The sequence below is a fragment of the Ostrea edulis genome, chromosome 6 (genome assembly GCF_947568905.1).
Source record: "Ostrea edulis chromosome 6, xbOstEdul1.1, whole genome shotgun sequence".
NCBI lineage: Eukaryota > Metazoa > Mollusca > Bivalvia > Ostreida > Ostreidae > Ostrea > Ostrea edulis.
In genome coordinates, this window is record NC_079169.1 from 29,985,471 (window position 1) to 30,002,556 (window position 17,086).

The 17,086-nt window shown below is 33.1% G+C and overlaps 1 protein-coding gene across 6 annotated transcripts in view; it reads right to left on the bottom strand.

The window, feature by feature from the left end:
- The window catches only part of LOC125683261 (uncharacterized), a 52,009-nt gene that overhangs the window by 16,075 nt on the left and 18,848 nt on the right, over positions 1 to 17,086 (bottom strand). For 4 of the 6 annotated variants that reach the window (XM_048924233.2, XM_048924231.2, XM_048924229.2 and 1 more), the window contains exons 5-6: positions 11,278 to 11,403; positions 9,082 to 9,204 (exon numbers count right to left, since the gene is read on the bottom strand). In XM_048924233.2, the coding sequence (XP_048780190.2) occupies positions 9,082 to 9,204; positions 11,278 to 11,403 (249 nt within the window). The remainder of the gene's footprint in view (positions 1 to 9,081; positions 9,205 to 11,277; positions 11,404 to 17,086) is intronic. The other 2 variants (XM_048924230.2, XM_056142358.1) reach the window with 1 other exon arrangement.

Here is a 17,086-nt window from a genome sequence, read left to right on the forward strand (position 1 = left end):
ATAAACCTATATCAATCCATTATTTTGTGCTCAATTCTGTCCAAGTAATGGCACCATTAATACCAAAAACTGCCATGAGTTAATATGATAAATAACAGACACCAGCTGGGAACAAAAGCATATATTACTGTATGATAATACGAATATGATTGGGAATGTAACGGGGAGGCCAAGTGAAGATCGACTTCACAAATGTCCGAAAATTCTTGATCAAGCGCTCCAAATCATAAATTGTGGAGGAGGAAGTGGGAGGGGGTGTTAGTCCTGAAATTCAATTAATTGGTTCCTTGAATTTTGTAGTCCCACTATAATTCAATACTACTATATAAAGGGGGACAACCTATAGATCAAACTTTGTTAAAATAACCAACTTAGCATATAATGATAAGATAAAATGTACATTGTCTAAAAAAAAAAATAGGGCAGCTACCCCCCCCCCCCCTCTCTCTCTCTCTTGCTACGTGCTTGATGTTTTTTTGGTGTACTTTTGGTTCAGTTGTTTTATACATGCAAACAAGATTGAATCACTCGTGTACATCAGAAAACAGATTTCAACAGAAAAATTACATTAGAGATATGGATTTGATATAACTAACATGTTTCGTTTATTGACAACAGATGTACATATTTTGGTCCACATCGCAGTGTGAAAATATTACAAGTTAATGATTGGCAATGCATGCTTTGGTTGCACATGTAATTTCTGGCATTTATTCATATTGTATTTTTTGTTGTTGTCGAAAACATTGATAAAAAGTAATAATGAAGAATATTGCTCATCCTTATTATTCTGATCTAAACTGAGATACCTGCATGATGGACTATGAAAAATCACACACGAGATACATAGATACTGATAAATGACTAAGAATTTAGTGCAGTCATATCATTTGTCAGTTCTACAAAAAATCCTTTACTGGCACTTATAATTACATGTACAATCAGAAATAGTAAATTCTCTATCTATTCTTTATACTGATGCAATCACTTGAGGACCACAACATGTTGTGCGCCCCATGTATTCAGGGGGAAATAACTGGTGCTGCACTGTGAACAATGTATCCCATTGAATAATAAAACTAGAACCAAGAAGAGTTTGTGAATCACCGATACCCCTATATGGCAGCTAATTTAGTAATTATGGTCCCACAGAAAGGTCTTGTCACATGTGAAATATGAAAGCCCCATCACTAACCATTCAAAACTTACGTTTTTCAAAAGTAGGTCAAAACTCCAAAGTCAAAGTCATGAGGTAAAAACAATTGTTACCCAAAGAAAGGTTTTATTACAAGGAAATACATATGTGAAATATGAAAGCCCTTTCACCACCCATTCAAAAGTTATGGCCAAAGTTTTTGCACACAGACAGATCACAACCAAAAACAAGAGGCCCATGGGCCACATCGCTCACCTGAGTCACCTTGGTCCATATCAGAAGATTTTCCATATCTATTTGCATGTAAAACCGTAGTCCCTATTATGGCCCCAAATCTACCCCTGGAGGCCATGGTTTTTGCAAACTTGAATCTACACTATGTGAGAAAGCTTTCATGTAAATATGAACTTCTTTGGCCCAATGGTTCTTGAGAAGAAGATTTTTAAAGATTTTCCCTATATATTTGTATGTAAAACTTTGATCCCCTATTGTGGCCCTATTCTACTCCAGGGGGGCATGATTTCAACAAACCTGAATCTGCACTATATCAGAAAGCTTTCATATAAATCTCAGCTTTTCTGGCTTAGTGGTTCTGGGAAGAAGATTTTTAAAGATTTTTCCTATATATTTGTATGTAAAACTTTGACCCCCTATTGTGGCCCCATCCGACCCCCGGGGGGCCATGATCTTAGCAATTTATAATCTGCACTATATCAGGAAGCTTTCATATAAATCTCAGCTTTTCTGGCTCAGTGGTTCTTGAGAAGTTGATTTTAAAAGATTTTTCCTATAAATTTGTATGTAAAACTTTGATGCCCCCCTTGAGGCCCCATTCAATCTCCGGGGTCCATGATTTTAACGAACTTGAATCTGCACTATATAAAAAAAAACCAAAAACAAAAACAAAAAACCCCCAAAAAAAAACAAAAAAAAAACTTTGACCCCCTATTGTGGCCCCATACGACCCCTGGGGGTCATGATTTTAACAATTTAGAATTTGCATTATATAAGGAAGCTTTCATATAAATCTCAGCTTTTCTGGCTCTGTGGTTCTTGAGAAGAAGATTTTTAAAGATTTTCCCTATATATTTGTATGTAAAACTTTGACACCCTATTGTGGCCCCATCCGACCCCGGGGGGCCATGATTTTAACAATTTAGAATTTGCATTATATAAGGAAGCTTTCATATAAATCTCAGCTTTTCTGGCTCTGTGGTTCTTGAGAAGAAGATTTTTAAAGATTTTCCCTATATATTTGTATGTAAAACTTTGACACCCTATTGTGGCCCCATCCGACCCCCGGGGGCCATGATTTTAACAATTTAGAATCTGCACTACCTAATAAAGCTTATCTATAAATTTCATCTTTTCTGGCCCAGTGGTTCTTGAGAAGAAGATTTTTTAATGACCCTACCCTATTTTTACCTTTTCTTGATTATCTCCCCTTGGAAGGTGGCCTGGCCCTTTATTTTAAAAATTTAGAATTCCCTTTACCTAAGGATGTTTTGTGTCAACTTTGGTTGAAATTGGCCCAGTGGTTGTTGAGAAGAAGTTGAAAATGTGAAAAGTTTACAGACGGACGGACGGACGCCGGAATACGGGTGATCAGAAAAGCTCACTTGAGCTTTCAGCTCAGGTGAGCTAACTATGTTCCCAACTCTCCAATTACAGGGACAGAAGTGCTCATCATGCACTTATACACTGAAACTTGTAGATATCCAAAAGAACAAATTCTGTCAAGTAGTAATTGATGGAATACAATTGTTGACAATGAATTACATTTTTTCTTATATTTAGTGTCCTGAGGCGTTGTACGCAAACATTGACGAGAAAAATGTTAGTGTGTGCGGCACTGTGTGTGTGTTATTCTAAATCCAAATAATCTAGTGACAGGAAAAGGAATATGTTTACAATGCATATAAAAAAGATTCAATAATTTGCAGAAATGAGATGTTACATTCAATCTAATTAAAATTAGATCCTTTGATCCGCTTACATATTGTATTACATTGTTCTTGCATGATGACAATTGTATCTAGAGATTAGCACTAATGATAGCTTAATGTAACATCACACAGATTTGACTGCTTCTTTGCCCGGGTATTTGTTGACTACATGTGCTAAGTTATGTTTTAAATAATAGTGTGAATATATTAATATATTTGTATTATTTACACATGTATATTATAAGTTATTATGCAACAATCTTTTTCATTGTAAGCAAACATCAATCAATGTTACATTCAATTTTTCCAATAACGTTAATCAATTAAATTGAACAGTATAAAGAGGCCGACATCAGCAGTAACATCTTGAAGACAAATTAAGCATGCATCTAAAGAATTTAAAGCAGATCTTTTGAATCAGTATTATTGACTTCAACAAAATACTATCTAAAACTTCAGACCCACCGAAAGAATATTTGTGTTGAGTTTGTTGACTTTGTCTTAGTCAACCTAAGGCAATGATGGTCATCTACGAATTCAAAATCACAAAGAAATCACAACACTAATTTTAAATGCTATGTATGCTACTAGCTAGGTCAGGTGTGCTAGCATTATGAAGCTGAATATATATTAAAGCATTGCATCCCAAAGCCATAAATTGCTCTGACTTTTAAGTTATCTTTGATCACAGAGAACTCAGCCTAGGGAAGATTTTATACCCGATAGAAATCTTTGGTCTGATAAAAAATTCATTAACATCAATTCCATTATTTTATTCCCTTAACGTAATGTGAAGTTTTCTTGTGATATATGAATATTTTGTGTATAAAGATGACAAAAAAGGTTCTGTCATTATGTCATCAAACTATCAGATTAGGATGTGTATGGATCTAAGCTGTCTCTGTTCATGTTGTTCTTGTAATATGTCTTATCATTCTAAGGGCAAGATCAAAAGATGGATGTTGAATAAAAATTTAATTAAATTCAAATAGTTATAGGGGGAGGGGGATAAAAACTGTTGTAAGTTTCTGTCATTGGACATCGATTACACTTCAGTGCATGGAAAAAGAAAAAAGACAAGTGACTGTAAAAACCACACTATATTAAATTTTAATGAAAGTCATAAAGTTTGAATGTACACTTTCATTTGTGAATAAACAGTAGAAAGGGTACCCTACATACAGTGTGTTATTTATACTCGTATGTTCTTACTTGTTAATCGATCAGTTTCAATATTCATCATATTTAGTTTTAAGGGGGGGGGGGGGGGGGGGGTCTAGGTGAAAGAACCGGTATGTGAATTTAGTTTTTTGTCAGACATTGAACTTTTGATCTCACCCAAGGACATTTGTATGTGTATATATATATATATATAATTACTTTTCGCAATGATCGGTAAAAGTATAGGTAAAAAATAAAAAAGATACACAAAGACGTTTAGTAAAGCTTTAGCGAATCTTCAGAAGCTTTACACATAGCGACGTTACATCACAAACAGCAGAACGTTAAAATTAAACAAATCTAGACGTCATTACATACTGACTGTTGAAACGTATTGTTCATTGGGACGTCATAGTAAAGCAAAACAAATTTCAACGTCATAAGACAGTGTACGTTAAAACATAATGTTTACAGTGATGTCATTTTAAAGTAATGCGTGAAAACATTTCATATACAAATATGATACCGTTAAACTGAATGATTGAGTTTAGGTTTGAACATATTAATGAAATGTTTTTCCTTTTCACATCTATGAATGTGACTTCCACTTGTAAACTTGTAAAATGGAAATATATTGAATTGTTTTTGTCAACAAACATCTAAATGTCCACTTAGTTGAATTTGCCTGTATTCCAGGTTGTGGATATGCTGTTTGTGGACCCGCAGGTGAGCCCGAAGCGGATTGCTTGTTTCCCCAATATAAAATTCTTTACATCCAGGACATGTAATGACATACATGTACAGGACATTTTTGCTATCGCACGACATGTTGGCATTAACTTTAAATATCCGTCAGTTAAAGTTGTATTGTGATCCTTCCGTGATGTATCGACAGGTCCCGCATCGTGGATCCCCACACTTAGTGACCTTGTGATTGTCTTTAAGATATGGAGGGCATACTATTCTTTTCTGATTTTTCCGTTGACGTTTACTGTTGATGAATTTTATTTTTCTGAATATTTTCTTGGTTGATTTCTATTGCACGGGTTATGCCTATATGTACAAATGGAATTATATCTTCGTCTTTTTCCCAGTTGTTTGTAGCAAGTAGTTGAGAGCGGTCATAACTCTTTGCTTTTTCAATTCCGTTTTCTTATATATCTATATATTTATATATATATATACACATATACATCGATCTTTTCTATTTACATGTATATTGATAGGTCTGATGAGTGCAGGCAGCAACTTCTGACTTTTATATCAATGGTATAGTATCTAAAGGAGTGTGGGCAACCCTGGATGTTTGCGGATTACTTTCGACAGATTACTTTCGACATGTTGCTAAATATTATAGCTTGTTTTAACGATCGAGAGTACGCACCTGCTCCCAGCATTTTCAATTAAAGGATTTTAATATGTTTCTTCTTATATCATTAAAAAATCTGCTTGTAACCCACATGCACCTAAACATTTGCTCACTAGTAAGGCCTATATGTTTTTAAAAAAATGATGTGTTACATGATCATTTCATTAATCTTTTATCTACATAGAACCAAGTGAGCTCACGACCATTAAAACCATCCCTATACTAAAAAAGATTTAAAGATGAAGCAAAATCACAATGGTCACAGCTGTGATGGATTTCAAGGGTCATAGGTTGTAATAAAAACATAATAACACAGTATGTGACATAGACCTAGGATTTTACAATTACCCCCTTCCTAAAAACACACAGATGTTGTGTAAGCCTGCATCTTCTTTAAAATGACATTATATTATATAAGAGAGACTACAAGGATTTCTTCACAGAATACATCAAACTACCATAAACGTATAATGCCCTGAATTATTTGCAATATGGTAGTCATTCGAGTTTTTTAAAATAAGAATCACACTTGCACATACTCTGCCTCATATTATCTTTACATGTATGTTTCTGTATATACAAATACAAAGAATTTCATATATCATCTGTGTGTCTGTATATTGTAGATACACTGTATATTATCTGTGTGTCTGTATATTGTAGATACACTGTATATTATCTGTGTGTCTGTATATTGTAGATACACTGTATATCATCTGTGTGTCTGTATATTGTAGATACACTGTATATTATCTGTGTGTCTGTATATTGTACATACACTGTATATTATCTGTGTGTCTGTATATTGTAGATACACTGTATATCATCTGTGTGTCTGTATATTGTAGATACACTGTATATTATCTGTGTGTCTGTATATTGTAGATACACTGTATATTATCTGTGTCTGTATATTGTACATACACTGTATATTATCTGTGTGTCTGTATATTGTACATACACTGTATATTATCTGTGTGTCTGTATATTGTAGATACACTGTATATTATCTGTGTGTCTGTATATTGTACATACACTGTATATTATCTGTGTCTGTATATTGTACATACACTGTATATCATCTGTGTGTCTGTATATTGTAGATACACTGTATATCATCTGTGTCTGTATATTGTAGATACACTGTATATTATCTGTGTGTCTGTATATTGTAGATACACTGTATATTATCTGTGTCTGTATATTGTAGATACACTGTATATTATCTGTGTGTCTGTATATTGTAGATGCACTGTATATTATCTGTGTGTCTGTATATTGTAGATACACTGTATATCATCTGTGTATCTGTATATTGTAGATACACTGTATATCATCTGTGTGTCTGTATATTGTAGATACACTGTATATTATCTGTGTGTCTGTATATTGTAGATACACTGTATATTATCTGTGTCTGTAATTGTAGATACACTGTATATTATCTGTGTGTCTGTATATTGTAGATACACTGTATATTATCTGTGTGTCTGTATATTGTAGATGCACTGTATATTATCTGTGTGTCTGTATATTGTAGATACACTGTATATTATCTGTGTCTGTATATTATAGATACACTGTATATTATCTGTGTGTCTGTATATTGTAGATACACTGTATATCATCTGTGTGTCTGTATATTGTAGATACACTGTATATTATCTGTGTGTCTGTATATTGTAGATACACTGTATATTATCTGTGTGTCTGTATATTGTAGATACACTGTATATTATCTGTGTGTCTGTATATTGTAGATACACTGTATATTATCTGTGTGTCTGTATATTGTAGATGCACTGTATATTATCTGTGTGTCTGTATATTGTAGATGCACTGTATATTATCTGTGTGTCTGTATATTGTAGATACTCTGTATATTATCTGTGTCTGTATATTGTACATACACTGTATATTATCTGTGTGTCTGTATATTGTAGATACACTGTATATTATCTGTGTGTCTGTATATTGTAGATACACTGTATATTATCTGTGTGTCTGTATATTGTAGATACACTGTATATATTCGCCTATAAGTCGGTCCACCTATAAGTCGGTTGTATTTTTTAAGGTTATTTTGAAGGAATTTGCCATTGGCCAACTTGTAAGTCGGTACAAATTTTTGTCAGAATCGGCTGACAATTTCAAGTTAATGCTCTAGTGTTTTTACGTATGTTTCAAAAAATATTTTGAGAAATTAATAATTATGAGGTGCTCAATATCCAAGCTATATTTGTTTGGGGTTAAACGCAACCCTTGATCTATTATGGGCAATGATCACTTGTTTACTTAAGGAATTATAGTCTCCTAATTACCAGTACCTGAAACTGTGTTTACTTAGTGGCACGTGCCTCTCGAAAACTGTTATGGTGGGATTCCAGTATAATTCATTGTATCAACAGTCGAGTTTTTAAGAGTCAAGAATGATGATCTAAATTATCTGTTAACAATATCTTTTATGAAATATATTTCAGCCGGTATACATATGAATATTTCAATATTAAATCGGGTTCGTAATTCAATTTTACCGATAAACAATAGATTAGTTGAATTGAAAGAAGTAGTTACCGGTATGTAAATAATTTTCAATATAAATAATATGTACTTATCTAGATAAAAATATCTAAATACTTGTACTTCATACATAATTTTAAAATACATAAATACGATATGTCTAGATATTTGTGAACAATAATAATTTGTGTGGTAGTCCATGATAATCGTCGGAGTTGTTTAAAAAACACTACATTACGCCGCCCAGAAAAATAACAATCTTCTTAGGACACGCCTATAAGTCGGACATAGAGTTTTGGACCAAAAATTGACTCCCAAAAACCAACTTATAGGTGAGTATATACAGTACACTGTATATTATCTGTGTGTATGTATATTGTAGATACACTGTATATTATCTGTGTGTCTGTATATTGTAGATACACTGTATATTATCTGTGTCTGTATATTGTACATACACTGTATATCATCTGTGTGTCTGTATATTGTAGATACACTGTATATCATCTGTGTGTCTGTATATTGTAGATACACTGTATATTATCTGTGTCTGTATATTATAGATACACTGTATATTATCTGTGTGTCTGTATATTGTAGATACACTGTATATTATCTGTGTGTCTGTATATTGTAGATACACTGTATATTATCTGTGTGTCTGTATATTGTAGATACACTGTATATTATCTGTGTCTGTATATTGTAGATGCACTGTATATTATCTGTGTGTCTGTATATTGTACATATACTGTATATTATCTGTGTGTCTGTATATTGTACATACACTGTATATTATCTGTGTGTCTGTATATTGTAGATACACTGTATATTATCTGTGTGTCTGTATATTGTAGATACACTGTATATTATCTGTGTCTCTGTAGTTGACAATCTTTCCTGAATGAAACTGATCGTAATTTACATACGTGTATGTGTTATGTTCAGTATGGCCCCTGCAGCATTTCTCTGCACGCGTATATCTGGGGAACGCATCAGATGTATCAGGGGCCTGACAGCATCATAGTTCATAATAGTTCGTACACTGGCATCTGAAATACAAAAAGAACATTAAAAATGAACATGCAGCTTCATAATAAGGTCAATGACGTATATACTTCACTGCCAAGTTTGCTCTAGTTATTGTTATTTGTAGGGCAAAATAAAGATTTCAATCTCAAGTGATTTAAAGAATATTTTTGTGAAGTTTTAAGAATGGCTATAAGTATATATATACATTGTATATATTTTCAATAGTTTGATCTAGGGGAGAATACCACGATGTACGAATTAATTGTTTCACCTTTTGATCGGCCAAGTTAGTTCTTCCATTAATTAATTTCACACTTTACCGACTGATACCACGGTGACCAGACACCCTGGTTGTTATTCTTTTTTGAGTTAATAACAAAGCCTGCAACATGTAATCCGCTGGAAAAGTGTTTAGCTAGTTTTGTAGTGTAGCTTTAGTGCTTATTGTTAATTATATTTGTGTTTTCTCCATAATGTAATCCTTTCACGTCCTGACGAAGGGACAGGTTGGCCCGAAAATTTGACAATTCCAATTGTTCATGTCGTTGGTCATTCTAGTGCTTTATATATATATATATATATATATATATATATATATATATATATATATATGGGCTTGATTTTTAGTCATAAAATTCTATATATGGACATTTCCATTTGACACTATTAATTTGAAACACTCCCTACGTCATATAACCTTATGAATATTTTAATAGCTTTTACACATCAAAAGTTACGTGCACTCCATCGTGCGACTATGTCTTTGTTGGAGTAAAATTGTCTTAGAAGAAAAGAATAAAGTTCATTGTCCTTATATATGACATAAAACAAAATGCCGTTGGGTGTAATGGTGCAGATAAAAGGAACATTAATGGTTACTGTGTAGTTAAGGATATAGGGATTATGAATATAATGACATCTAATGGATTCTATAGCTAATGTGAGCCAGGGTGAGGTTTTAAAATAAAAATACATTATGTACTTTTCAATCACAATACATGTAAATCATCTGAGTCAAGTGTTTTGAAAGCAATTTTTTCTGTACAAATTCTGGGTTGAAATACACCTTTCTCTAATAGAAATCAACAGAAAGTTAAGCCATTCTTAGTCCATTTCACCTATTTTAAAACTGATGAAATATTTCATTAAAAAAGCATACATATAAATGTATACAATACTTCAAGAACAGTCAATCATCATCCTGTACGTTCAACAATAAGAAATTAGTAGTGGGGAACCACCTACCCCATCCACCCTACATAAAACCTTTCAAGTTTCTGTTGATTTCCATATACACATGTATTACAAAAAGTGTATTTCAACCCAATATTGTCTTCAATATAATGATCGAGAAGCATTAAAATTTCATGTATGATAAACTCTCTATTTCATTTATACATGTAGTATATTTGGGGCATAACTTGCTGTAGAAACAGGTAGAGGTCGATCCTTGTAAATTATCAACTTTTTTCATGAAATTGTTTACCAGTGAACACAAAACATTTTTTTTCTCTTTATCACCATATTGTGTCACATACATTAGCATAAAAAAAATATCTCGTCTAGTTATATTTTTACGTACTTTAAATGTATTCCATAAAAATAATCTAAAAATCTTTCCTTTTCATGTTCGTACCAAACCTCAATAAGTTCAATAATTAATGTAAAAAATGTATTTTCAGAATCTGACAGAATCACTTTTAGTTCATCTTCTGAAAAGTACATTAATTTAACTTAGCATTAACATAAATATGAATACGACATTAAAAAAAGGCTTCTAAATCATTGTACTGATTGTCTTCTGTATTAGCAATACGATCAATTGTTTGTTTATTTTCCCGAGTTCAGGATTTATTTTAGTTCAAGAAGTGACAGTTTCATAATTACAACAATAGTTTTCAGAACTCCAATGATATCCATCACAGCTTGCCAGATGGGTAAAAGTTTATAAATTCCCTGATGAGATTTGCAATGGTAGCCTTTCTACATGCAGAACGGAACCACCTCTTGTGGCTTACTTACAGGTGGCGACTAGAAACGTGACAGAGCAACATGTAGAAGGTTATCTCTATTGTTCATCTCTAATTACTTACCAGTGGTAGTGAGAGCTGTGATACAGCCACATGTATTGCACTGGACGTCCACATTTCTAGACTGAAGGAGCTCAACCAATGGCTCCAGCACTCCAAGCTTCAGCAGGACAGCTTTGTTCTTATCTGCTTGAAAAAAAAAGACATTTTACTTTTTGAACATTAATGCTCAGAATTGACAGTTTCTGTCAGCAAAAAATATATTTTTGCATGTGTCACAGATCAAATTAAACTCCTTACTCTAAATGATTTGAAGCCAGGTGTTTCTGTTTTTGTTTTTTTTGTAAAGTTTTTTTTCCCATCTATTTTATTCAGGGTACCAGTGTAAAGTGCGAAATGAAATCAAAATGAAATGAAACGAAATCTACCGAAACGAAACTCACCAAAACAAAACAGATTGTATAACCGAACTCGATCTTTTAATTATCATAATTAAAATTGGTATCTTAGGCCCCTGTGAAAGTTAAATTACCACATATAAATAAAATTTGCCTCCCCTTTCATGTAGGCTTTCGGCTTGACTGATACAAAGTTTTGAAAGTTGGAAAGGGGGGGTGGGGGTGGGGGTGGGGGTGGGGGGTGGGGGGTGAGTAAGCACAAAGTACATATCCGAAGTTGATTAAATAACATGTGCAAATTAGTTTCGGATTCATAAATTTCAGAACGGAGGGTTACAGTCTCGCAGGTTTGGGGAAACACACAAGACGAGGGGTGGGGTTGACGACGTTGGATCCGCCTTTGGGCATAGCTACATTGTTTGAAGAAGCTGGTGTCTGAGAAAGTTGAAAGCATGAAGAGCTCTTACCCTCTTATTTTATCTCTAACTGCTGAGGTGCGAGTACTTTCAATAATGAAAAAATAAATAAATAGTATATCATATTATATGAAGGCAATTTGATAAGATATATATACATGTATTATTAAAATTATTGATATGTAGCGAGTCTAAACACTTGGGGTTTTGCTAATACGGGGAATTGAAAACGGGACGGAAAACAGAATTTTTTTTATGCAATATTATCAGAAGGAGGTAAGATTTTGTAAAATCAAAAGGCTTATGAACAAGGGAAGCAGAAATTGCAAAGAGAACGGGAGGACATACTCAGAATCCACCGTTTGATATACTACATACAAATACACAATATCCACTTGAATACATGATTTGTCTTTAGAGCAAAAAATTCTGAAACCTTTATATATGACCAAAGGTGGATCCAACGCCGGCGACCCCACCTCTCGTTAAGTGTGTTTCCCCAGACCTCTGAGACTGTAACTCTCCGTTCTGAAATTTATGGATCCGAAACTAATTACACATGGTATTTAATCAACTTCGGATATGTACTTTGTGCTTATACTCACCCCCCCCCCCCCCTTTCCAATTTTGAAAACTTTGTATCAGTCAAGTCGAACGCCTACATTAACGGGGAGGCGAATTTTATTTATATGTGGTAACTTTCACAGGGACCTAAGATACCATTTTTAATTATCATAATTAAAAGAGTTCGGTTATACAATCTGTTTCGTTTCGTTTCAGTATGTTTTGTTGCCTTTCATTTCGGTAGATTTCGTTTCATTTCTGTAGATTTCGTTTCGTTTCAGTAGATTTCATTCCGTTTCGATTCTGCACTTTACAGATACCCTTTTATTCATGGGTATTCATAGGTGCTCAGGTCATGGTTAATGTAAACAAGAGGTACTGTGAGGCTGTGAGCAATGCTCACTAAGAATACCCCCGCTTACCCCAATCTCCCAAAGGGTGTTGTTAATAGGTATAAATTACCTCTTTCCTGAGTGTAAAAATATGGTATGCCTTTGTAGAAGAAAATGGAAGATCATAATAGTCCGAACACAAATCCATGGCATAAACCTATAATTTTGACCTTGAGATCAAAGGTCAAGGTCATAAAAAGGTCATGAATGTACATGACACATAGTCTCATGGTGATACACCCATGTGTCAAATATGGTATGCCTATGTCAAAGAACAAAGAAGTTATGGCCCGAACACGAATCCATTGTAAAAAAAAAAACCCTTTAATTTTGACCTTGAAGTCAAGGGTCAAGGTCATATAGAGGTCATGAAGGTACTCGACACATCGTCTCATGGTGATCCACCTGTGTGCCAAATATGGTATGCCTAAGTCAAAGAACAAAGTTATGGCCCGGGCACGAATCTGCAAAGACAGACGGACGGACGGACAGACTGACAAATTCCTATATACCCCCCGGAACTTCGTTCGGGGGGTATAATAAAGACCGTTGTGGAAAATGGCCGCTCGCAAGCTCAGTCACAACTTGAAACGCCTGGCCGCTCAGCAAGCCGCATATGAGATACTGTCGCGGAACAAGACTATAGAGCTAGAGAGGAAATTCAAACTATGATCGTGACATTTTTCTCCACTCCATGATGTGGATTTTTAGTTTTTTGTAATCTTTTGTGCTTAATGTGTACTAGTATGCTGTAAAAAATCAATTTCATTAACGTTTGAAACTTGACTTCACCCACTAAAAAGAAGGTGAATTAAGTCAATTTTTGAACGTTCATGAAATAGAATTTTTACAGCATACTAGTAATAGTATATACATGTATTAAGCAAAACAGATTACAGAAAACTAAAAATCCACATCATCATGGAGAAAAAATAATGATTATCACGCTCCTAGTGCAAATTTCCTCTATAGCTCTATACTATAGTCTTTACTGTAACATTATCCATGACCTGAGCGCCTTATATGGTTTTGATTCTATCTATTAAATAAGTTTTTATTTTAGGACTGAAAGGCACACTAAATGTATAATTTATGTAAATAAACATTTTTTAAAATTCTAAATCAACAGGCTTTACACAGAAAGTAAGATTCAAAGAGATTATAGACTCGATCATAATATGTTATTCACATCAGAAGCTTAGAGCTCAATCCTCAGGGATGAAGTGATAACAATATACATGTAAACTTTTAAAACAGATGTTTGCACACACTGTCATGTATTCTAGGCTTTCTTTGTCTTGTGTTCAGTATACTAAGTTACATTACATAGGACTTCCCTTCACTCTTTCATTTCAAAGATCTTCAATGAGAAAAGTGCAGGAAGAAATTACTGTGTCCCTATATCAATTTTGATGACTTTTTCTTTTCAGAGAATTTTTGTGAAATAGGTCATTAATCTGCTTAAGAAAACTGGTCAGTATGTTGGTCAACTAGGCTAATCTGCATTATAGGAAAACTGGTCAGTATTGGTGACAATTGGCACTGTCACCATTTGACCTTTATAAAATGCACAGCACTGGCTGGATCAATCACTTTCATAAAATACCCCACCAATTTTATTACATCCCACTGGTCAACAGTCCATATGGCCAAGATCAGACAAGTTCAAGGATGCAGAAAAAGACAGCATTTACATAGAGCTGAGGGTTTCCCCAGTCATTTAAATGTCTTTGTAGGTTAGATAATGCAATTCTATAATTTGATCTAATTTGAATGCATTATTCTCAGACTTACAGTCTACACAAATGTACCTGTACGGTTTACATGTACCTAATTTGTTACTCTGAACATCCATTATTATATAATTATACAACCAGGCACAGCAGTATACTTAACACACTATCAGAAGATTTATAACCAAGTTTGTATTGACTGTGGCTCTATATACAAATTGCCCTCTTCTTATATAATGCAGTATCTATCTAAACTTTAAACTATTGAAACAGAAATATCCTTATAGCTGCTATTAAGGGAGTCAAAATGTCACGGAAGCTACCGGCAACAGCTGTCTCTGTGCCTTACACAACCTCTGTACAGAAACCTTGACTGAATACGGAAATGACATTCAGGTGTTACAGGTCTGACAAAGATTTCACCATGAGCAGACTACATATGTGACTTTCTTTGTTTAATTTCATTGTTTTATCAATATAGCTACAGTTAAATGTACTAAACACATGGTGTTGGTGCAGTATTTCTGCAAAATTTAGTAAAGCTGAATAGTACATTATTTATTTTGAGTCTGCATGCATACAAAAAATAAAAATGAAAACTTACAGAACAAAATGTTGAAATCGAACAGAAATCATGAAGACATCATCAAAACAAATAAGTATAAATCTAATTCTGGTGTAAAAAAGCTGCTAGACCATACATGCTAAAAGACATTGTTTGGGACCAGAAATGTAGAATATTCAATTCATATACCAATTAATTCTAGCCACACTGTTAAAGTAAAATTAGCTCTAAATCTGAAAAATTTTATTTTGTTGTAAAAATGTGCTACATGCTGTATGAAGAGTTTTGTATGTAACTTTAGCCATAGTCATTGATAAAATAAAAATTAAGTTAAGTTTTTTATGAAAATAATTATTTGGGTTCTATTGAATAAATACAGTGTAGTATATTGTATAGAAATCAATTTTTGTACAGGAAAACAGTTATGTAATTTTGCTTCTTTCAGAGCCTCGATCTGGATAGGTTTTCTAACACAAATATTCATAAAAAAAAAAGTTTATAAACCTTCTTTTTTTCTGTCATTGAAATAGTAAATCATAATTTTTCAACAAAAATTTTGGACTCCAAAATGATCCCCTAAGTATTGCTATAAAAATGTAAACAAAGGAATTCATATTAAGCATCCTTTATCAATTTGGGAAAAACAAACAAACAACACATCTTTTTCATCTTCTGAAAAACTGGGTCTAAAATGATTTTCTTTAAAGATATCAAACTACATGAAAAATCTGATTTGCATTAATAAGTCATAAAATTCAATATCATTGATAATATCCATTAACATTTCATGATGTTTAATAACATACATTACTGAAGTAAATGAGTAACACTTGTATGTACAATGGAGTTGAATTTTTTTTTTATCTAAAATCTCACCTACTTGATCATGAGTCTCTAAACTAATTCAAAAACATTACTATACTTCAGATATAAAACCATACAATGAAAAGTACTAAAACTTCAATGTTTATTCTGTACTATATTTACAAGCCTGATTAAAAAATCATATTGGACTGATCTGTCCAATATTACAAAACATCAGTGATGCCACATCTCATTATAGCATCAAGACATATATACATGTACATGTATTGGTATGATTGAGAATAATCTGTAGAAGGTATACATGTATAACTGTAATCTGCATAAAGGAAAAGTTGTAATTGAATTGTTTATGATATATAGAAAATTCAGTAAAAGGTACAACTCCTATATTTGTGAACCTTTTTTTTTCCTTCTTCAATCATTTTGTTATATTTTCATGTACTGTATTAATCATATAGTCTTTCATAACTGACCTTTGACCTATGGAGAGGGCTTATATAGACATTGTGCCTGCTGTCTAATCCTATTTATGTATGCATTTTCTATATATACATGAATAAAATACTGTTCAAATCAAAAGGTAGAACACTTAATTATGAACTGATTTCTAAGCAGTAAGGACAAAGTTTGTGTTAGACCAAACCAGTTTACAAAATGTATTACCAAGTCCATGTGCACCAGTGTAAATATCTTGAAGTATCAGTGCTATAACAAATATTTGTATTAGTATTTTCCTTTGCCATTGGAATATGAATATAGACCTTGGAATTATTTGCATATACATACGTGTTATATATTCTTAAAAAAATTACAATTGTAAGGTTGATGATCGTCCTACTAGCAAATAGATCACAAATGTACTGAAATTCAAATTGAAAACAGCACATATGTTGACAGTGTCATAAAACAACAAAGATGTTAACTCATTTGTACCCAATAGATATAGTTAGAGATTGTGTAATATGATATGATGACAGCA